This window comes from Giraffa tippelskirchi, chromosome 13, assembly GCF_054371585.1.
Source record: "Giraffa tippelskirchi isolate mGirTip1 chromosome 13, T2T-mGirTip1v1.2.pri, whole genome shotgun sequence".
Taxonomy (NCBI): Eukaryota; Metazoa; Chordata; class Mammalia; order Artiodactyla; family Giraffidae; genus Giraffa; species Giraffa tippelskirchi.
In genome coordinates this window covers 3,270,080-3,291,506 of record NC_137287.1, presented here as the reverse complement: position 1 = coordinate 3,291,506, position 21,427 = coordinate 3,270,080, and the positions used below count along the sequence as shown (strand labels likewise).

The window sequence follows — 21,427 nt, the reverse complement described above, 5'->3', positions numbered from 1 at the left end:
TTAGGCAGCTCAGGCCGGACCCCACGGGCACCCACCCAGCGCCCCAGCGCCCCGGCCCCGGGCGTGCATGGGACACAGATGGCTTTGCTGTTTGAGGGCGGTGCGTGGAGGGTACGGGGTGCCAATGGCGCAGGCAGCGAGCTCAGCGTCTGCAGAGCCGGGGCCAGGCTCCTCCTTCTGGGATGATCCTCGGGTTTTAGAGAAACTGAGTCACGGGCTGGTGCGCCTCCCCCCTCTCCCCTGCCCCTCCCCGGAGCCCCGAGGACCGGCCCCTGTGGCATCGCCCCGTGCGGGCTCGGCCCGGTCCCCGCCTCCCCAACCCTCCTTCCATGCGCCCACCTCAGAGAGTAGACCGACCAGTTCTCGGGGAGACTGAGGCACAGAAGAGCGGAGGACTCTGCGCCAATCACAGCGACAGAGCCGAGACCTGAGCCCAGACCGCCCCTACCTCGCTTCCTCGGCTCTGAACCTGGACAACGGGCGAGCTGCCGCCCCTTCTCCTCCCCCTTTCCAGTGGGCGCGAGCGCCCCTCTCTGACCGCCCTGAGCCCAAGAGCTTCCTGTCCGCGCCGCTCCTCACAGCTCCGTCCTGGGCCCGCCATGTGCATGGGGGGAAGACCAGTCCCAGCCGGGCCGCAGGCCTTGCCCCACCAGGACCCCGCCTCCCACCCGCGCGGGCACAGACGCGACTTGGAGAGTTGGGGCAGAGGCTCTGCCTTCATCTTTAATGGCCAGTGCGGTACAGTCAGTGGACAGACGGGTGGCCGGGGCCCGGAGAGGGTGGGAGGGCGCCTGTCCTGCCCCTGGAGAAGCCCGCCTCTGGCAGGACGCTCCGAGAATCGCCCCAGCTCGGGGTGCTGAGCCAGCCTGGAGCTCTAGAGGGACACCCCCCCACCCTCTTCTACCTGCCAGGGACCCCTGGGCACGTCTGTCTGTCCCTGGACAGGGCTCAAGGCCCAGGTCGGGGGGTGTGACTCCAGCCAGGCTGTGGGCCCTGCTCGTGGCCCTCAAACTCCCCTCCTGTGTCACAGGCGGCCGGAGGAACCGGGGTCAACCGGGCTCCCTGGGCAGACAGGCCCCCAGGCCTGTGGCGTCAGGTGGGTACCAGGGTGCGTGGGGGGCGCTGGGGTGGTGTGGGCGCACCCAGGCTGCAGCTCCCTGGTAGCAAACGCATTTGCTGGGGACCCAGGGTTTGAGGACGGTGTGTGGGGGAGCCTGTGGGAGCGGGGTCCCCAGGGGAGGAGGAGGTGCCTCGGACGGTGGGGTCAGGGCCGTGGGGCCCTCAGAGCGGACCCAGGGGAGGGTCGCCAGCAGGGGACACGGGCTGGTGGTCTGCTCTCCCGGGCGGGGACGGTTGAGAGTGACCCCACAGAGCGTGGCCCACCGGACACGGGGCGGGAGCGCGGAGCACAGCCACACAGCTGCACCCGGGGCGGCGCGTCCAGGCCTCCGAGAGCGGGGCGGAACCCGGGGCCGGCGCGCCCAGAGACAGTGGTGGTATTGGCACAGGGAGGCGGCTGGGCGCCCCCAGGCACTGCAGGCAGGGGTGGGGAGAGGGCTCAGAGGCCGGCGGGGAAGGAGGCATTGGCGGCAGAGGGGTGCAGGCAGCTCCGGTGGGCGTCCCGCGTGAGGCTGTAGGTGCAGTAGGCCACGGCCGAGCCCAGCGTCAGCCCCGTCATGTAGGACACGGTCATGGTGTTCCCTGCAGACAGGACCGGGCCTCAGCGGGCAGGGGGCCCCGGGCCACAGCCCGCACTGGAGCAGAAGCCCCGCTCCTCGGGGCGGGGTTGGGGGGGGTGAAGCAGTGACCACGGCCAGCTCCCGCCGCCCAAGGGCTGCTCCACCCTGATGGAACTTGCTGGGCCTGCGCCTCCTTCTCTCCAGCCTCCCACCTTGTCAAGGACGGCCTGGGGTATCCACCGGCCTTCCCGCAGGTACCCTGACCAGAACCCACCTCCAGTGCCCCTTCCCCACTCAGCCCCGTCTCCGTCTCACTTGACAACCGTCCAGCCTTCCTGACCTCAGCAACAGGCCCAAACTTGGGAGTCCTTCTTGACCCCCCGCCCCCGGCCCTTTCTGACCCTCCATCTCTCAATCCGTCAGCTCGCCCTGCAGGCCCTACAGTCAAAACAGATCCTGGAACCAGCGCTTTCTTCCAGGCTCCTCCCACCTCTTCAGGCCACGTCCCTGGCACACGCTGCAGCTTCTGCCCCCGGGCCTTTGCACATGCTAGCCCCGCCACCTCCTTTGCACTGTCCTGCGGCTGGCCCCTCACACCTTCCTCCAGGGCTTTGTCCAAGCCACCTCCTCAGTGATGCCTTGCCGAACTGCCCTGCTTCCACGGTGAGGCCCAACCCCGACTCCTCCAGCCCATTGCTCTGTTTCATATTCCTCCAGCGCACCACATCTTTATGGATGGTCAACCCCATCAGCACAGGGACCACTTCTATTGTCGCTGTGTCCCTGGAGCCTAGGACAGTGCCTGCTTCGCGGCAGGGGCTCACTGAGCCGCCGTGAGACGAATGAGGAAGGGGGTTGACGAGCGTCCCAGCCTGCGCGCTCCGAGCTGACTCTCTCCTGGGACCCAAATGCAGCTGCTTGCAGTGTGGCCTTGACTCTACAGGCCTGGGTTTCCCTGCCTGGTGGTGGACGGTCTCATAGGCAAGTGGGCCAAGGGGGGCCTTACCTGCCAGCTCCCGCTGCTTGGGGCCCACTTTGCCTGCCGCCAGGATCATGGGCACGCTGCCAAAGTAGCCATTGCTGATGCCCATGAGGAGGGAGAGGACACAGGGCCAGGCCGGGTGGCGGAGGGCGGGTGTGCCGCTGGGGTAGACGCACAGGATGAAGAGGGGGATGAAGACCACGCGGAGGCAGGAGCAGGCCAGCAGGTGGGTGGCCCGCCAGTCCACGGGCAGCGCCGCCAGGATCTGCTGGGAGACGGACGTGTGGGCCCCGGCCTCTGCCCTCGCCTCTCCAGACCCACTCCTGTCCCTGGATGCTCCCGGCTCAGGCCATGTCCCTGTCCTTTCCTGTTTTTGCTCCCGAAAACCAACCAAACCCCTCATTATGGCGACACACAGTCTTTGCGGTGTGCTCGGCACCCAGCTAAACACGACACGTGTCCTGCGTCAGTCCTCACAGCACCCTCACCGGGCGGGCTCACGACCCCATTTGAGAAACAAGGGGACGGCGGCCCAAAGAGTCAGGCCCACCTGCGTCAATTTGCAGGAAGCGGCGGCAGCTGGACCCGCTAAGCTTGGCTCTGAGTTTCTCAGACCTCCCTGCTGTGTGACCCCAGGCAGATGGCTCTCCCTTGCTGAGCCTTGTGTTCTAGAAAAGCCCAATGACAGGCTAGCCAGTTCTGGGTGCTCCTGCCCCCTTGCGTGTGTCCACACCTGTGCTACCAGAGACCCCCTCAACCAGGGAGCCTGGGGCCAGTGCCACATGCCCCTCCTCTTGCCCCTGGCTCGGCTCCCACCCTCCCCACCCGGAGCCACTTGCATCTTCAACTGGGGGTGCCCTCCCCTCCACCGGAGCAGGGCCCACCTTGCCCACGAAGTCAGAGAGATTGAACACGGCCATCAGGAGGATAGGCAGCCACTCGCCCAGGATGCAGTGGCGGATCTCGGACTCGAGACCGGGGAACAGGCACAGCGTGATGAAGTAGGTCACGGCGATGGAGAGCATGTCCGCCCAGATGACGCGGGCCACCACGTAGCGGTGCAGGAGCAGGGCTGTGGGCGGCCGGCGGGGTCAGAGGGCAGTGAGCCCAGGGGCCCTTGCCCGCAGAAGCACCCGCCCCGCCCCGCGGAGACCCGACGCCAAGGCCCGGCCCGCCCACCTCGGAAGGAGGGCCAGCTGCGCCTGATCCTTGGCCGAGGCACGTCGAAGCGCGTGTAGGCGCTTCCGCCCGTCACCTCGTGGGCTGGGCTGTCTTTCGGGGACCCCCCGTTGGCCAGCGCTGGGCCCTGGTGCTCCTGGAGGACGGAGGGGGTGGGTTTTGCGTTCGGTCCCTGCGGCCCCACTGCTTCCTGCTCCCCGCCGCCCAGCCTCTGGGCCTGCGCTCCCCTCTGCTCCCCACGCCCTTCCGGCCGCATGGGTCAGGTCTCAGCCCAGAGCCATCTGGGGAACCTCCCTGACCATCGGGGGACCCCAGCTTCTGACCTGAGCCTTGTCACAGCAGGCCTCCCGTGGGCCGGTCTCTGGCTCACTGTTGTGTCCCCAGCCCAGGGCCCAGCGAGGGCGAGTCGCTGGAACAATGCCTTCGAGGACATTCTGGCTCCCCTTGCCCAGCCCTTCTCGTGGCTGGCTCCCCGGTGCCCCACACCTGCCATCCCTGGGCCCTCCGCGGGCTAGGCAGCCCTGCCGCCATCAGAGCGCGCCCCAGCCCCCAAGATGGCTCCACGAGGACCTCAGACCGCAGGTGTGGGCCACCACAGCCAGGGGGGACGCCCAGGGCGCAGGTGTGGACCATCACAGCGGGCATGGGGGGTGTTAAGGCCTCGGGGGTGGGCTGTCATAGCCAGAGGGGGCTCAGGCCTCAGACATGTGTGCCACCGGGGGATGGAACCGTGGTCCACGTGAGGAAGGAGGGCCCATGAGAAAGCGCCTCGGGCCACAGAAGGAGCTGGAGCTTGAGGCGGCAGCGGGAGGGGGAGCGCGGCTGGGACAGGGTGGCGGCTGGGACAGGGTGGCGGCCGTGCCCGGGGCCCCCAGACCCCGACCTCGCGACTTACAAAGTGCACGTCTTCGGCGGCCACGTCGTGGTGCACGCGGTAGCCGGCCCTGTGGCTCGGACGGCAATGGCGGGGCCGCGCCGTGTGGTAGAGTACGAAGCGGCTGCCCCGCACCAGCAGGTGCAGCAGGAAGCAGAGTAGCTCCAGGCCCGCGGAGACCAGGAAGAAGATGAGCGTGCCGGCCCGCTCGTCCGGCAGCAGCAGCTTGGTGAGGATGCGGCTCAGCGAGACCATCACTCCCGCCGTGCCTGCGGAGAGGGGCCGTGAGGCCGGCCCCGCCCCCCCGCCCGGCCCCCGCCCCCCCGCCCGGCCCCCGCCCCACAAGCTAGCCAGCAGCCCTAAGACTTGCCCACAGGAGGTGTCCATGCAGACCGCCCCTCCCCGGCCCGCCACCTGCTCACACACCTCCCGCCCCGCTGGAAGCATAGATGGAGTGCCTGCTGTGTGCCTGGCACCGCCCCGCCCTGAGGACACAGTGCGGCTGATGCACACAGGCCCTTCCTTCTGAGGCTGGAGGGGAGAGACCCCAAGGTCACATAGAAGAACACCAGGATTTGGGGGTACAGGCAGAGACTTGGTGGGGGGAAGAGGGCAGGGAGGAGCCTCCCTGGCAGGGGGCTGGCATGAGCTCTGCGTGTTTCTATTTGAGGAGCTGAAAGGAAGTGGTGGGCTTGGAACCAGGTGGGTGGGGGGGTCACAGCAGGCCAGGTACCTTCCTGGGGGGCCCTGCTGCTTGGGGCTGGGTAGAGGATGGAGCTGCCGCTGTGTGGAGCAGGGGCACCACATGAGGGGGTCAGCTGCCCAGACCGGAGGCTGGAGAGGAGGGATCAGCCGGAGGGCAGGCAGGCCCACGCGACTTGCAGAAGGATGGGGTGTTGAGTAACTTTCAGGTTTGAGCGTGGGGGTGCAGTTCACTGAGGCGGTGGGAAGTGACATGGTGGGCTTGAGACAGTGAGTCTGAGATGCCAAGTGGCGGCGGCTCATGGGTCTGGGGCTGTGAGGAGAGCCTGGTGCTTAGGGACGACACTTGACATCACGTGTGTGGATGTGTGTGGGCACACACACGCACACACAGACACAAAGCGCATGCCTCACACAGGTGCTCCAAGACACTCTAGACCCACACTCAGAGGGGTGTCTGCACCTCACATCCTGGAGGACTGCACACCAGGGAGGACCGCACACCAGAGAGGCCACGCCCGTCACAGCCACGTTCCCGGGAGTCCTGCCCCTGCTTCCCGCCAGGCACTCCCAGCTGCCCAGGGCTCCTGAGCCCCACCGCAGTCCCAGGGAGAGGGTCTCAGAGCCCAGGAAGCTCAGCGCCCACTCCTGGGGTCTGCAGATACTCACTCTCCCCTGTCATCACTCCCTGCGTGTACCTCTTGGGCAGCATCCCTGTGTACCCGTAGAAGCTGGATTGCTGCACTTGAGAGAGAGAGTAGCAACCGTGAGACACCACTTATCACCTGTTCAGAAGCTCGAGAACACTTGTGTTGGCAAGAGCATGGGCAAAGGACATGAACCCCACTGGGGGCAGACGGATGTGGTCCAGCCACTGGGTGGGGTGTGGTGGAAACAGCATTGCCCCCCCCCCATCGCACAGTCCTGCCTTCCATGTCCCCACTCTGGACTGGCCAGGCTCCCCCACCTCCTCTGGTCATTGACAACCAAGCAGAAATGACATACATCACTCCTGGACCAGGCAGGAAAAGCCCACGTGGTCTTCTAATCTTTTTTCCCCCCAGGGGCGGCTACAGACAAGGCCATGTGTTATAAATGGAGAGCCACCGTCGTACCAGTGAGTGTGGAAAGTACCCCAGGGACAGGCTGGACGTGTAGCGAGAGTCAGGAGTAAGACTGGTTCTGGGAAGCCACTGAGATTTCTGGGCTCATTTGTTACCAAGCATAACCTCTCTCATCCTGACCAATAAGACAGAAGTGGAGGGACTTCCCTGGTGGTCCAGTGGCTAAGACTCCATGCTCCCAATTCTGGGGGCCTGGGTTCAATCCCTGGTTAGGGAACTACTAATAAATCCCACCTGCCACAGCTAAGACCTGGTGCAACCAAATATACATATATTTAAAGACAGAACTGCAACAGTATCCGGGGAAAATAAAACCACACTGGCTCACACCCTATAGTCTAATGACTCCATGCCTAGAAGTAAACCCTGGAGCAAGACTGGCAAACTAGGATCTCGTGGTTGTCACCAGGATTTTTTAAAAAATAGAACAGACCTGTGTACAAAGCCTGGATTGAGAATATTATTTTACGAAGCCTTGATTTCATTTATAAACACATACACACACACGTTTGCTGGGTCATAATGTGAACTGCAATTCTCCATGGAAGTCATGATCAACAAAACTACTGGCCTGGACCTTTGCAAACGTTGCTGCCATAAAAGACGGAGGAAAACTGAGGACCACTTGGATTAAAGACATGACCAGTAACGGAATATGTGGTCCTGAGTCAGGGAAAACAAAAATTATAGAGGACATTATAGCAACAGTCTGTGAAATCTGAGCATGGATTATAGATTCAATGACAGTGTATCAGTGTTCAATGTCCTGATTTGGGCAATTGTAGACATGGTTCTAGGAGAAACATCATAGGTTTAACTGTTACTATAGTGAAACGCCCTGAACTGTTAGTATTAAGGCAAAAAGTGTGACAATGTCTGGAGTAACTCCTGAATGGTTTAAAGAGAAAATGTTCATTATTTTATATTTATATATATGTATGGGGAAATGTATATACACATCTACTTTAGAAGTGGGGAGAGACAGAGAAAGCTGGAGAAGGAAAAAATGCATTTGCAGCAAAATGTTAACAATTGGTGAATCGAGGCAACAGAGAAAGACCGGGAAGCCTGGCGTGCTGCTCTCCACGGGATCGCAGAGTTGGACGTGACTTAGCGACGGAACAACAAGAAGGTGAAAGGTATATGCGAACTCATTATATTATTCTTACAACTTTTCACGGTGTGAAATAGTTTCAAAATAAAAAGCTTTTTTAAAAAAAATTGGAATGCTATTGTTCGAGAGAAACACTGACACGGAAATATGTGCCTAACAGTTTGTGAAGCACAGTTTATACCCAAGAAAACCAGGGAGGTGCCTTAACGTCTGCAGGAGACTCTTGGGCGTGTGGACATGTGTGCGGCGTGTGTGCTCCAACACTGCGTGCACAGTGTACGCAGCCCTATGGGTGTGCAGTGTGTGCATGTGTGGAAGTGGACATGCCCGTGTGCACGTGGACACACACCAGCCCTGAGCCTGGCTCACCCTGTATAACATGCCCCCAGCACACAACTCAGCCCACCCCGGCCCCCTGGTCCTACCTGTGCAGCCGAAGGCCACGGTGCCCACAGCAGCCAGGTTGATGGCGTAAGCCTGGTCCCTAGAGAAGAGCTGTAGCCAAACGTCGCAGATGCTGATAAAGAGGAGGGGGCCCAGGGCTAAGAGGTAACCTGTGTGGGGAGAGGCCGGAGAGGGGGGCAGTGAGCAGTGGGCTGAGGGAGCCCCCTCACCCCTCACAGAGCCAGGTCTGAGGTGCACCCTCTCTTAGGACTGGGAGGACAGGACATCTTAGAGGTCTCAGAGGGGCACCTGGAAGACTTCCTGGAGGAGGTGCCTTTTGAGCTGGACTTTGAAGCTGAATGTTACCATGGAGACAAAAGGGAGAGAAAAAATAGGGGAGAGCAACGGCCCTGGGACACACGTGGGGCACACAGCAGCCTCCCCAGGTGCAGGCATCATGCCAGCGTGTGCTGCACCCCACGAGCCTGACCCGGTTTTCATAGTGGAACCTGTGACATTCCTAGGAGGAGGTGTGCCCATCTTACAGACAAGGAGAGTGAGGCGCAGGGGATGGAGGGGTGCATGGTGGCCAGAGGGGAGGGCTGGGAGCCGGGTGGGCAGCGGGCAGTGTACCTGCGGTGATCCTTGTGTGCAGGCTCAGTCTCTCCACCAGTGCGTTGTTCAGGAGTACGGCCACCAGTGCCACCAGGATGTAGGTGAGGCTCATGTCAAACACAATCGAGGTTCCTGCGGGCAGTGGGGGGACGCTGGGGGGGCAGCCGGGGCTCAGAGGAGCGCCACCCTCTGCACCTGCCCCCACAGAGCACTGCTTCCTCCTTCTGCCCCAAAGGGGCTAACAGCCCAGAGAGGGTGAGGGGCTGCCCTGGGGTCACGCAGCAATTCACAGCAGAGCTAGGGTTTGAAGAAAATGGGCCCCCGGAGCGGGGTGCTGCCCGAAGGGTTTCTGGAGGGTAGCAGGCCCAGGCCAAGTGAGCAGGGCGGTGTGTGCCGGCAGGACGCGGCCGGGGGCCCACCTGGGTACTTGTGGTGCAGGTAGTCCACGTCGGTGATGAAGCTGTTGTACGGCAGGAGGAAGCCCACGCCGGCCAGCAGCATCGCAAAGTAGATGGCGTGGTAGCGGTCGTCGGGCACCGGCTCCTCTGCCGACAAATCCAGGCTTCGGGTGAGAGGTGGACAGGCCCACGCATGGACGCGGCCACCACCATGGGCAGAGTGGACCACACCAGCCCCCGTGGCGACCACCAGAGCCATAGCCACTCCAGTGTCACCCTAACCACAGACATGGCATCCCACCATTCCATGGCACCATTCAGCATCACTGCCAGCAGGACCACTGCCAGCTTAGCTGCCATCGTGACCACCATCAGCATGGCCACTCCTACCATATTCAGCCACTGAAGCCATCTTGACTGCGGGCCTATGGCCACAGCTGCCCACACCACTGCCATCACAGCCAGTATCAACAGTTACAGAACACTGTGGCTGCTGTCACCATCATACCAGCACCACGACCACCATCACTGTACCGTGGTCCGTCCTCACCCTGGCCGCTGTCCCCACAGCTGTCACCACCCCAGCTGCCATGCATCCCACGGCCGAGGTTGGCAAAGCTGGTGCATCATGGCTGTTGGAATAACCATCACAGCCACTATAACCAGGGTCACTGTCACCTGGCCACTGCCGCCCGAGTCATCAGCATCGTGGCTACTAGGTCTACAACCACCCATGCCACGACCAGAGCAACGCTCGCCACAGCCGCCGTCTGTTGCCAAGAGGCCACCACCTCCGTGACTCTCACCATCACGGCCACTGAAGCGCCTGGCTGGACAGAACACTGAAATGGCTTTTTGGAGACTCAGCTACGGGGCCAGCTGGGTGACAAGAACTAAAGGAGCTGAGGCAGTGTTCTCGGGGACGCTGTCTACACTCTTAAGTCCACGTCCAATATACAGGGCTGGTTCTCCTAGAGTTAACATTCACACACCCAGGAAACATGGTGGAAGTGAGAGCAGGTACAATCACCATGACCTGCAGAGGTCCCTTAGCTAGTGATACTGACGCTTTCCAACTGTGGGGCTGGAGAAGACTCTTGAGAGTCCCCTGGACTGCAACGAGATCCAACCAGTCCATCCTAAAGGAGATCAGTCCTGAAAATTCATTGGAAGGACTGATGCTGAAACTGAAGCTCCAATCCTTTGGCCCCCTGATGTGAAGAACCGACTCATTGGAAAGGACCCTGATGCTGGGAAAGATTGAAGGCAGGAAGAGAAGGGGATGACAGAGGATAAGATGGTTGGATGGCATCACTGACTTGATGGACATGAGTTTGAGCAAACTCCTAGAGATGGTGAAAGACAGGGAAGCTTGGTGTGCTGAAGTCCATGGGGTTGCAAAGAGTCAGACATGATGGAGTGAACAACAACAGCAAAACGTTCGCTTCCCACCCCCTCGTCTCCAGGCTCCGCTGGTGCAGGGGGCTTCCTTCCAAAGGGTGGGATGGTTCCACCCCGAGACACAGTGATCCTGCAGAGGACGGGGTTGCTGTGCTCACAGGGGGCAGGGGTGCTGATCCTGACCATCACGGGGACATCTGGGTGCTTCCAGATGTGTGGGTCTGGAAGACGGGAGGTTATTTATGGTCTCTCTCAGGACGTCTGCTCCGTGTGATACAGTCCATGGAACACGACACCAACCCAAGTCTAGCAGGACTGCTAGTGCCCCAGAGCTTCAGAAAAAGAACCCTGATTAGCTAAGGTGCGGGTGGAGGGCACAGGGAATGTGGGGTGGGGGTGGGAGAAAGCACTTACAAATACCAGCTACAGCCATATGAGTAGCCCCAGACAGGAGGACTGACTGACTGTTTCTTCCTTATTTTGATATGGATAGGTGTGTATATGTATTAGGGCTTCCCTGGTGGCATAGACGGTAAAGAATCTGCCTGCAATGCGGGAGACCTGGTTCGATTCCTGGGTCGGGAAGATCCCCTGGAGAAGAGAATGGCTGCTCACTTCAGTATTCTTGCCTGGAGAATCCCATGGACGGAGGAGCCTGGCGGCTGCAGTAATCAAACGCTTATTTTATTCACTTTCTCACCCCTGTATCATCTAACATAAGGTGTGTTCGTAACAGTTAACTCTGCGTCTCAGTATTTAAGTTTCAGGGAGCAAAGAAGAGGTGTGAACATCAACGCACAAGGACTTTGCATCTCCTGAGGAAAGCGTTAGTGTGTTTTTGGGAGTTGCCCAAGGTCCCTGAGAAGACAAAGAGACGGGAGCTCTTTGGAACCCAAATCTGCCTAACTCCAGACCCGCACGCTGCCCACTCTGCAAGTTTGGCCTATTTCCTTCACCGAGGGAACCTGAGGCTCAGAGCGGTTGAGGTCCTTGTTCTAGGACACACAGCCAGGTAGAAAACAGGGTCCTAGAATCTCACATCAGTCCTCCTTTCGGGTACTTCACTGACGAGAAGCAAGGCTTGCTCTGGCCAAAGAATGTGGCCAACACGACATACGTCGCCTGCAGACGGAAGTGTACACCGGGTCAGTGCACCTGCCCACGTGGAAGCCCACGTTAAGATGGAGGCTTCCTTGGACACACCTGGACACACGGTGTTGGTGAGGCACTGGGACCGTGGGCTCCTTTGTCACCACAGCAGGTCTAACCCGTCCTGACCAGTGCTGCCTCCCAGGCTCAGGGATTCCCCCCACCGAGGTTGCCCGTCCCAGGAAGGCTCGGGAGGGCTCCCAAGGCCGACCCTGCGCTGCCCCTCACTCACCAGAGTCCATGAAAATCGGGATGCCCCTGGTCCTACCGCCCTGGGCCTGGGTTGCCCCAGCCACCGCCTCCTCCAGGTGGCCGCTGTCGAAGCTGAAGCTCATCACCATGCTCCCGTGCGGCGTGGTCGCCACGCTGGCCTCCCGGGGGCGCTGGCTGCCCACTGAGCCCATGGCGGCCGCGCTGCAGAGAAAGCAAAGGAGGCCGGATGGGGAGCCCAGGAGAGGACCCCCGCCCCACTGCCCTGCTGCCAGGCCCGCGCCCCCCAGGGCCATCCGTCCTCTCTATTCATCCTATCCTTTTTTTTTCCCCTTGTTTTGCCTTGCCACATGGCTTGTGTGATCTTAGCTCCTCGCCCAGGGATTGAATCTGGGCCCTCAGCAGAGATTGCAGTGTCCTCATCCTGCCCATCTTGAAACACTGCGCTGGATGCAAACCTAAGCAGACACGTGATGTCATGTGACTTGTGTCTTAAGATGCTGCCTGGCTGCAGCAGGGAGCAAGACTGGAGGACTGCATGAGGGTGGTGGCGGCAGGTACGGCTGAGAGGGAAATAGATGCGGTGGTGGAGGAGGGATGGTTTGAGCACTCTGTGTGCCTGTGTGGCGCTCGAGTGTCCCTTGAACCACTGCCCTCTGGGAGGAGGTTCCAATATCCACTCATTTGATGGCCGATGAAAATGAATATTACTGGGTGAACAACTCCTCTGCCCTGCCACCGCGGTCTTGCACAGACAGCTGGACCCAGGCCTGTGGGTCCCCGAGCCACCACGGCCCACATACTAGGGCCAGCCACGTGGGGTGGCGGGAAGTCCTTCCTCTCCTGCTCTTGCCACAATTCAAATCTGTATCTTTGGAGGAAAGGAGCTAACTGATCCTCAATGGAGGTTGTTGTTCAGTTGCTCAGTTGTGTCCGACTCTTTGCGACCCCGTGGAGTGCAGCATGCCAGGCTCCCCTGTCCTTCACCATCTCCCGGAGTTCGTTCAAACGCGTGTCCATCGCATCGGTGATGCCAGCCAACCATCTCATCCTCTGTCGCCCCCTTTAGCTCCCGCCTTCAATCTTTCCCAGCATCAGGGTCTTTTCCAATCAATCAGTCGATTCTTCCCATCAGATGGCCAAAATATTGGAGTTTCAGCTTCAGCATCAGTCCTTCCAAAGAATATTCAAGACTGATTTCTTTTAGGATGAACTGATTTGAACTCCTTGCTGTCCAGGGACTCTTGAGAGTCTTCTCCAGCACCATTGGAGAGGGTGGGTGTCTAGCTTTTTTCCCTAGAGTACTGACCAGTTTGTTTTTCTAACAACCTTTAATCATTTATCTGATTGCCAAGAGGATACACACTCATTGTAGGGAACCGGAGACAGAGATGGGGCGTGGCAGCATCTGAGTGTGGCACCCCTACTTCCTGCTTCCCCCTCCCCCTGGAGCACGGGTCGGGGCACCCACAGAAGAAGCGGGAGAGGAACCGCTTCCCGAGGGACCCCGATTCTCTCTGAGCTTGGCCCATAGCCACACCCACCCCACCTCGGCCTGGTTCATCTCCTTTCCTCCAGCAGCCCTGCCTCAGTCTACCTGCTCCCCAGCCTCCCCCTGTGCTTCCCCCGCTTCTTTGCTCCCCATAGAGAGTTTTAGTCGGGGTCTGAGAGTCTGGAGCCTTCTTTGCTTCCAGGTGGGTCTTGGGGAAATTCTGTCCCTGCTGGCTGGGGGCTGACCGGCAGATGGGCACCCAGAAGCAATGGAGAAGAGGGGGCTGGGAAGCCAGGCGTGACCCCCTTCAAGGCTCAGCCCCCGACCTCCTGCCACATCCGGAGCTGGGAGGCCGAACAGGACTCAGGACGGAGTTCAGCCTGGGGGTGAATGGCTGTGGCCCTGGGCAGGGTCCTACACTGGAGGCTTGGACACTCTGGGCCTCTCAGCCACCCAGCCTCCCTGGTGGGCTCAGGGCAGGGGCGGGCAGCAGCGCGGCGGTTTGCAAAGACGAGCCCCCCTCCCTCCAGCCCTGGAGGGTGTTCGCCTCTGACCCCCTGGCCCGTGTTCCCGAGACAGACGCGGCACCCGGGACACGCCCGGCCTCTGCGCTGAGGTTTCCACCCGGCGGAGAGGCCACGCCACCTGGGAGGCAGACGTGCTCCGCATGGAGCCAGGAGGCCACTCCGCTGCTCCCAGATGCTAGGGCAGCTGCCACTCACACTGCCTGGGCCACTGTCCCCACGTGCTCCTCCAGGCCCCCTCCTGGGAGATGCTCAGTGGCCCCAGGACCCCCTATATGACCTCCCATGTTGGCAGGGCAAGGGGAGGTGGCTGGAGGGGGCTGCCCCCACTCCTGGGCAGCAGGCCTCCAAGTCGTCCCTCCAGACCCCGCATGCCCAGCTCCACCCCACACAGGCAGCCCAGAGCCTAGCTCTTCCCTGGCCCCTCCCCCTCGGGGTCTCGCTTTAATTAAACTTTATGGACAGGCACAGGGCCACAGGGGTCTTCTCCCCACCCCAGCAGTCCCAAAGGCCCCCACTTCGCAGAAAGAGAGCCTGAGGCACAGACAGCTGGGTCCAGGGGCCACACAGCGTGTGCTGGAGCCCCTCCAGGCTGACTGCCTTTGGCTCCCCCATTTCAGAGGCAACTGAATCCTAACTGCACCCCCAGGGCACCGTGAGGGCTCTGGGTGTGTGAAACCCAAGGCCAGGCCGACCCCTCTCAGGGGCTGCGCTCCAGCCAGAGGGCACAGGGAGCCTGGGATCTGCTTGGAAAGCCAGCCGGCTAGTCTTCCTGGGGCCTCAGGCTCCTGTGAGCCCCTGGCCCTGGCTGGCTGGATGCCCTTGGATGGCCCTGCCTCCGGACCGCCTATCTGAGCCAGCTTGTAAGTTCCCTACCGCTCTTTCCCCAGCCAAGCCTTCCCGACTGGCCCAAAGTCCTCCCTGGTGGTTCTGCCCACAGGAAAGTGGGTTTCCAGACCCTAGGGCCACCCCCTCCCTGGATCACGGGTAGGAGGCAGGCGCGAATGCACTGGCCAACCCGCCACAGGCGCCAGCCGGTCAGGGGGTGCCCGGCCCCGCCCCTGGCCCCTGGCCTTGGTGCTGCAGTGCCCCCACCCCCGGCTCCCTCAGCGAGACCAGCCCCACAGCAACGCAGTCGGTTCGCAGGCCGGCGCTCCTGGGCGAAGGAGAGACGGTAGGACCCCTGGGAGGTGACCTCTGGGCCCAGGCCCCACCTCTTTCAGCCCCTCCCCCAAGAGCTGGGAGGGGGCGGGCAGGGGGTAGGGGCGCGGTGGGGCGGAGGAACTTCCAGGGAGGAACTTCAGCTGGAAGGATGCTGGGGTGTGCCTGCTGGGGTGTGCCCGGGGAGGAAGTGGCGCCCGGCCGGGCAGGGCCTGGAGCCGCCGGCCACTCTCCGCTAACGGGGCTGGGTCCTGCGCTCGCAGAGGGGCTGGTGGCGGGCTGGCCCGGTCCGGAGGCTGGACAGGGTGCGCGTGGGAGTTCGCTCATTCCGGGATGGGGTGGGAGGATGTGTGTGTCGGGGTCCCCGGGGTCACGCGCCCGCGCCCCTGGACTCGGCGGCCGGAGCCGGCACGGAGTTGGGGGGGGAGCACGGAGCCGGGCCGCGCGCGCCTCAGACAAAGGCTCCGACAGGTCCCCGCGTCCCGACCGGCCTGCGCCCCGCCCGCCGCCCCCGCGATGGCCGCTTACCTCGGTCCGGTCGGGTCTGGGGGTGTGGGGGGGTCCTCGGGGCGCCCGGCCCCGCCCGCGCCCGACGCCCCCGCGCCGGGACCCCTGGGCGCCCGCGCCCCGGCCCGCTGCGTCTCGCTCCCCGCACCCCGCCTCGGGCCCGGTGCGGCCGGCGTCCTCCGCCGGTCGCGGTCCGCCGGCCCCCGGGTCGGCGAGCGCGTCCGGGGGGGCGCAGCGGCCGCAGCGAGCACAGCGGGGGACCCCGCGCTCCGCCCCGGCCCGCCCCCCGCGCGGAGCCCCGCCCCTTTCCCCTCCCCCTCCCCCGCCCTCCGAGCCCGCGGGGAGGGGGAGGGGCGGAGACTGAGGTCTGGGAGCACCCGCCCACCCCGGCGACCTCGGGGTGACCTGTGAGTGATCTAGCTACCACTGCCCATGCCCACCTCCTCGCCTGGGTGCCCAGGCCTACTCCCCTCCCCATCCCCCTTTCACCTCCCCCAACTCGGATCCCCTGACTTAGGAGGCCTGTGGTGCTTGAAGAGTGGGTGGGACCAGATTCAAGTTTTGAAGAGTGAGTAGGAGTCTGCGAGCAGGAGATTCTGTGCGTTCCAAACAGGTCCAGGGGCTTCTGCAGCCTCGGTCCCCACTCCTGCCCTGGGGTCCCCCTGCCCGCTGCTTGGGATCAGATGCTGAGGAGGCGGCTTCCCATCTCAGAGCCTCAGTTCCTTCGCAGGTGGATGGACTTACAACCTCCTCCAGGGCTGTTGGTCCCTGTGCACACCTCTCTGGGAGCCTCCGTTTGCTCATTTGTAACGTGGCCCTAAGGAAAAACGTGACCTGGGAGGAGCCCACCATGCCGGAGAAGGGAGGGAAAGTTCCTTGTCAGGAGAGGCGTCCAGCCTCAAGGGGAGAAGAGGGACCAGGTGGGAGGTGGATGAACCTGCCCATGGGAAGCCCCGCACTCAGGGCTGAGCCACCCCAGGGGGGATCCACATAGGTGCCTGGCAGAGACCATGCCAAGCCCCTACCTGGATGCCCTCACTTCCCACCAGACTAGCCCCTCCTCCTGTCTGGTGACCCACCTCTTGCGAGCAGAGGGTGGGCTGGGAGACAGGGTCAGTTGTTCAAAGTCATTAATCTCAGAGTTAATGAGCCTGGTGTTTCCCAGGGCTCTAGAGCTTTGAAAGGGCCAAAGCAGGAAGCCATGCTGGAGCTGCCCTGGTGTAAGGAAAAATTATTTGGTGCCTGTAAGACGTTGTTCTAGGTGCAGGGAACCCATCAGGGTCCCTGTCCCCATGGGGTTTCGCAGGCAATAAGCAAGTGCAATCATTTCTGGAAGCGTCAAATGCCTGGAAGACAGAGAGACAGTGGTGGGAGAGACAATGGCGTGTGCCTATGGGGGTGGGTGGGTGTCATTGTCTAGTGGTCAGGGAAGGCCTCTCTGAGAAGGTGACACTGGACCAGAGAGACTTGCCGCTGGTGGGGAGGTTTGTGGGACGGGTGCTCTGGGCAGAGGGAAGAGCAGCGCACAGTCCCAAGGCCAGAAACCCTCATTCTATTCAAGAACAGAAAGAAGGCCAGTGTACCTGGAACAGAGACAGTGAGAAGCCATTCCAGGGGGGAGAAGGGGGGCAGAAGGCAGAAACCAGCCTGAGGGGGGTCCTATTGGAGCCCCTGGAGTGTCTTATTTATTTCTTTATTTTGGCCACACCGAGCAGCATGCAGGATCTTAGTTCCCCGATCAGGTATCAGATCCACATCCTGCAGTGGAAGCAGTGAGTCCTAACCCCTGAGCTGCCAGGAAAGTCCCTGGAGTGTGTTAGTCGGAGGAGGTTTTTAAGCCTAGATTCCTGGGGTAGGGGGGCACGAATTGGAACAATCCTCCTGGAAAGTGAATTGGCTTAAAAAAGATGCCTTTGATTCTGAAAATCTAGCCTAAGGAAATAATTCTAAAAACACAGAAAAGGCTTTCTGTACAAAAACATTTGCCATAATAGCCAGACATTGCAAGCAGTCTGGTTACCCAAGAACAGAAGATAAGGAATATTTATCAGGGTGGGAGACACATGACATGATTGTTGTATTTGAAAAAACACCAAGAAAACTAGTGGAATACTTTGTCACCACTAGGATGTACCGTTTAATGTGGAAACTGGCCATGTGAAAGCAAGTGACATATAAACAGGAAATGGGAAGAAATACAAAAGATACTTTGCACTTTGTGGCCCAAATTGGAAAAACTGGATAAAATGATTTTCTGGGAAAATAAAAATGAGCAGACAAGCTGCCATCAAATGAGAAATCAGATCCAAATAGGACATTTACTGGAGAAGAAATAGAGAATTTTGTTAAAGAACTATGTCTTCTCTGCTCCCAAACCCCAGGTGTGGGCAGTTTCACAAAATTACGGAATTCTACCCAACTTTTAAAGAACAGAGAGCCATAGTGCAACGTCATTCTTTCAGAGCACAGGAAAAAAGAAAGAGCATCGTAAACCTGAAGAAGTTTTCTCTAAGAGGATAATAGGCGAGCCTCACCTGTGAATATCAGCATAACACCCTAAATAAAATATTACCAAATAGCAATTGCTTCTGAGAAAGGAAATGGTGGGGGTGGGATCAGAGAAAGGACACTGATTTTTTACTATCCCCTCTGTACACTGAATTTTTTAACATTACTTGCACAAGCCTGATACACAGTTTGCACACAGTATACTTATTCTGCATAGAGGAAAGACTAGAAGGAAATGCAGCAAAATATTAAACTGTGGTTAATATTGAATGTGGGGACTGCAGAGGCAGCATCGTCTTTATTTTTCTGACTTTTTTTTCGGTTATGCCCCAGGGCATGCAAGATCCTAATTCCCTGACCAGGTTCCCTGTGAGTAGAAGCCCGTCCTAACCACCAGCCCTCCAGCAAAGTACCTTGCCATTTCTATTTGCTAAGAAAAGTTTCAGTTTGCTAAGACAGGGGAGAAACTTCAGGGTTTAGATTAGGGCCAAGGTCTGGAAGGATGACTGATGTTGCTCGTGTCCAGAGGACCTTAGCAGGAGCTGGCGATATCGTGGGGGTGGTTGGGGCTGTGTTGTGGGGGCTCCAGTGGGCCTGGTAGAGGCAGATGCATTTGAACAGGGCTCGGCATTGAGAGGGGCCAGGCCACTCCCACAGCTTGCCGCATCAGGACCCTTCCTCAGGGCCAGTCCGGCCGTGAGCTCTGTAGGGCTCACGCGAAAGCCACACACACCTCCTGTCCATGCCACTGACCTTTGGAGGGTGTTTGTTACGCAGCATGACTGTGGCTGTGAAAACTGACACACTGGCTCGTGCTCTGCCCTCGGGCCTGCTCTTGAATGTCTCCTTGCCGTGCACCATGCTGTGGGGCTCATGCCCAGGGACCTTGCTTTACCCTCTGAGGGAGATAGGAATACTTCATTTCCCCCATAGGGACTCTCAACCCTCAGCAGCTGGCGAGAGCTCAGCCTTCCTGCTGGGTGACCTGAGGCCACTCAGCCCACCTCTGTGTGTCTCACCTGGAAAAGGAGAACTGGAAGGACTATTGTGAGGAGTAGAAGATGTAACCCTCTTCACTGGGCAGGGATGGGGGCTGACATTTGCTAAGACCTCAGTACACATTCACAGACATCCTTCCCCTGCCTCCCCACAGCTGCCCTGTGCCGGGGACACCTACAGTCATCCCCATTCTACCTGCAAGCAAACTGAGACCCAGAGAGGTCTCCAGCCATGAGGTCAGAGCCGAGTCTTTGGCTGATGCCTCCTGAGTGTTTGGGGGGAAGTGGCAGACCCAGGAAAGTGTTCTCTGCCGGGATGCCGGGCTGGGGGAGGCCCGGGGCCAGGCCTGCTGTCACTGCCGACGACGCCCCAGCCTCGCTGACAGCAGCAAAGACCCTGCTCACCGATGCCTGTCCTCCCGTCCCTGTGAGCAGCCTTCCCTTGGAGAAACACCATCTGCCAGGCTGAAAAACGCAGCCAATTAAGGCCTCCTGGAACAAGCAGGTGACGGGCTGCGGCAGGACCCCTGTTCTGTCACCCAGGCTCGTGAAGGCTGTGAGTTGGCACAGGGAGAGGCTGGGGTGGGGTCTGCTTCATGCCCCAGAGTGACCAGGGTCTGCCACCCCCAGGGACCAAGGCCCCCAGCCCGGCCCACACTCGGCAAGTGCTGGGCGCTGCTCTCAGCAGCCTCAGAAGCTCCCCCAAAGTCACCTCGCAGTGGAATGCCACCAGGGCCTCCTCCCTGGTCTCCTGGCCTCCCCCACTGTGCCCTCCCACCCAGCTCGCTAGACAGACAGAGCGAGCTTCCTAAAAGCTGCCCTGCTCGTACTAATTCTCCCATGATCTCTCAGGGTCTGCTTGTTCTAACTCTCCCATGATCCCTCAGGGTCTGCAGGGGTAACACCCAGAGCCCAGAGTGTTCTGACCCCAGCTGACCCTCCCTTTAACCTTCCCCACACACACATGAGGAGTGGGTGGGAAGCTGGATAGGCTAGTGGGTTCTGTCCCAGCAGCAGAGATTTGGCTCAGCTGCTCAGTCCAATCTGATATAATTGTTTCAAAAACGTTGTGGGCTTCCTATGTATCAAATTATAATACATTCCACTATTAATAGGTAAAAGCTGCACCCACACATCTCTCAGTGCTGGGCTGTGGAACAAGGTCCCTATGATTTTTAGAAGCTCTCTAGTCTAATAGAGAAAGTCTTGAGATGCCTGCTTTTAAGATTCTTAGAAGCCTTTTCATCTAGCTGAGAGCATTTCAAGCCACTACCTTAAATATTTCTTTAAAAAAATGTATTTCTTTACTGGCTCTACCAGGTCTTAGTTGAGACATACAGTGTCTTTGATCTCAGTTGTAGCATGTAGGATCTTTTACAGCACGTGGAATCTAATTCCCTGACCAGGGGTCGAACTGGGGCCCTCTGCCTTGGGAGTACAGAGTCTTAGCCATTGGACCACCAGGGAAGTCCCCTTAAATATTTGTTAACCAAAATGGTACTTTGAGGTTTTTCTTGACCCAAGACCATGTTTTGTTGGCAATACTCCACATTCGATCTTTCTCTAGGGTGGTGGCTTTCCTGGAGGCTCTTGGGTTTTTTCCTGCTGGTGGCCCATCTAACCAACCCTCCAGGTGGATGCCCTTCTGCACGAATCTCGGGGGAGGCACTTTGGGCCAAGGTGGACGTTTTAGAATTACTCCCACCATTGCAGTGACAACGGCTACAAGCCTGCCCGCTCACTGTCCATTCCTTCCCAGGGAGTAGGTGCCCCCTAGACCACCATGGCCCCCCAACGGGACTCCGTGTGGGGGTGATGTGCTCAACCCAAAGACCAGCAGGTGTACTGGGGTATTTTCCTGTCTCCTCCAGCTACAGAGTGGGCTTGGTTTATTTGGAGGGAGGGACGGACTCAAGTTAATCTCAAAAATTAATGTCCACAAAAAGGCAGATACAGATTTTATGCCAAATAGTAGAAACCTGCAAACAACCTGGGGCCTTGCAAGGGAAGATGATTAAACAGACTGTGGTCCAGCCCTACCATGGAATACTACTCAGGAATGAAAAGGAACACGCTGCTGCTACCTCCAATAAACGGTTGAACATCAAGTGCAATTATGCTGAATGGAAAAGACAGACACAGAAAAGATAGATACAGAACACTTATTGTGTGGTTCCATTCACGTGAAATTCTAGAATAGACAAGATGAATCCAGGATAATCCAGTCGATGCTTACCCCTGGGGAGTAGGAGGGGGAGGCATCAGGGTGAGCAATCCTCTCTATTTTGATAGAGATTTGGCTAAGCCAACATGTCCATCTGTCAAAACTCAGCAAATGTTCACTTTAGATTCGTGCCCTCCACTGTTGGTAAATTTTGTCTGAAAAATCCCCAAATATTGACCTCTAGCTGCCACTCTGCAGGTGT

At 59.4% G+C, this 21,427-nt stretch overlaps 1 protein-coding gene across 1 annotated transcript; it reads right to left on the bottom strand.

The window, feature by feature from the left end:
* Window positions 1–697: 697 nt before the first annotated feature.
* On the bottom strand, window positions 698–15,770 carry SLC29A4 (solute carrier family 29 member 4). The gene is made up of 11 exons (XM_081552737.1): window positions 15,517–15,770; window positions 11,834–12,015; window positions 9,073–9,198; window positions 8,672–8,785; window positions 8,080–8,208; window positions 6,086–6,160; window positions 4,736–4,983; window positions 3,841–3,976; window positions 3,546–3,733; window positions 2,686–2,926; window positions 698–1,701 (listed from the first exon to the last, which is right to left on the bottom strand). Exons 2-11 carry the CDS (start codon window positions 12,003–12,005, stop codon window positions 1,559–1,561), a joined length of 1,572 nt encoding a protein of 523 aa, XP_081408863.1. The 5' UTR covers window positions 12,006–12,015; window positions 15,517–15,770; the 3' UTR covers window positions 698–1,558.
* Between the last annotated feature and the right edge of the window lie 5,657 nt (window positions 15,771–21,427).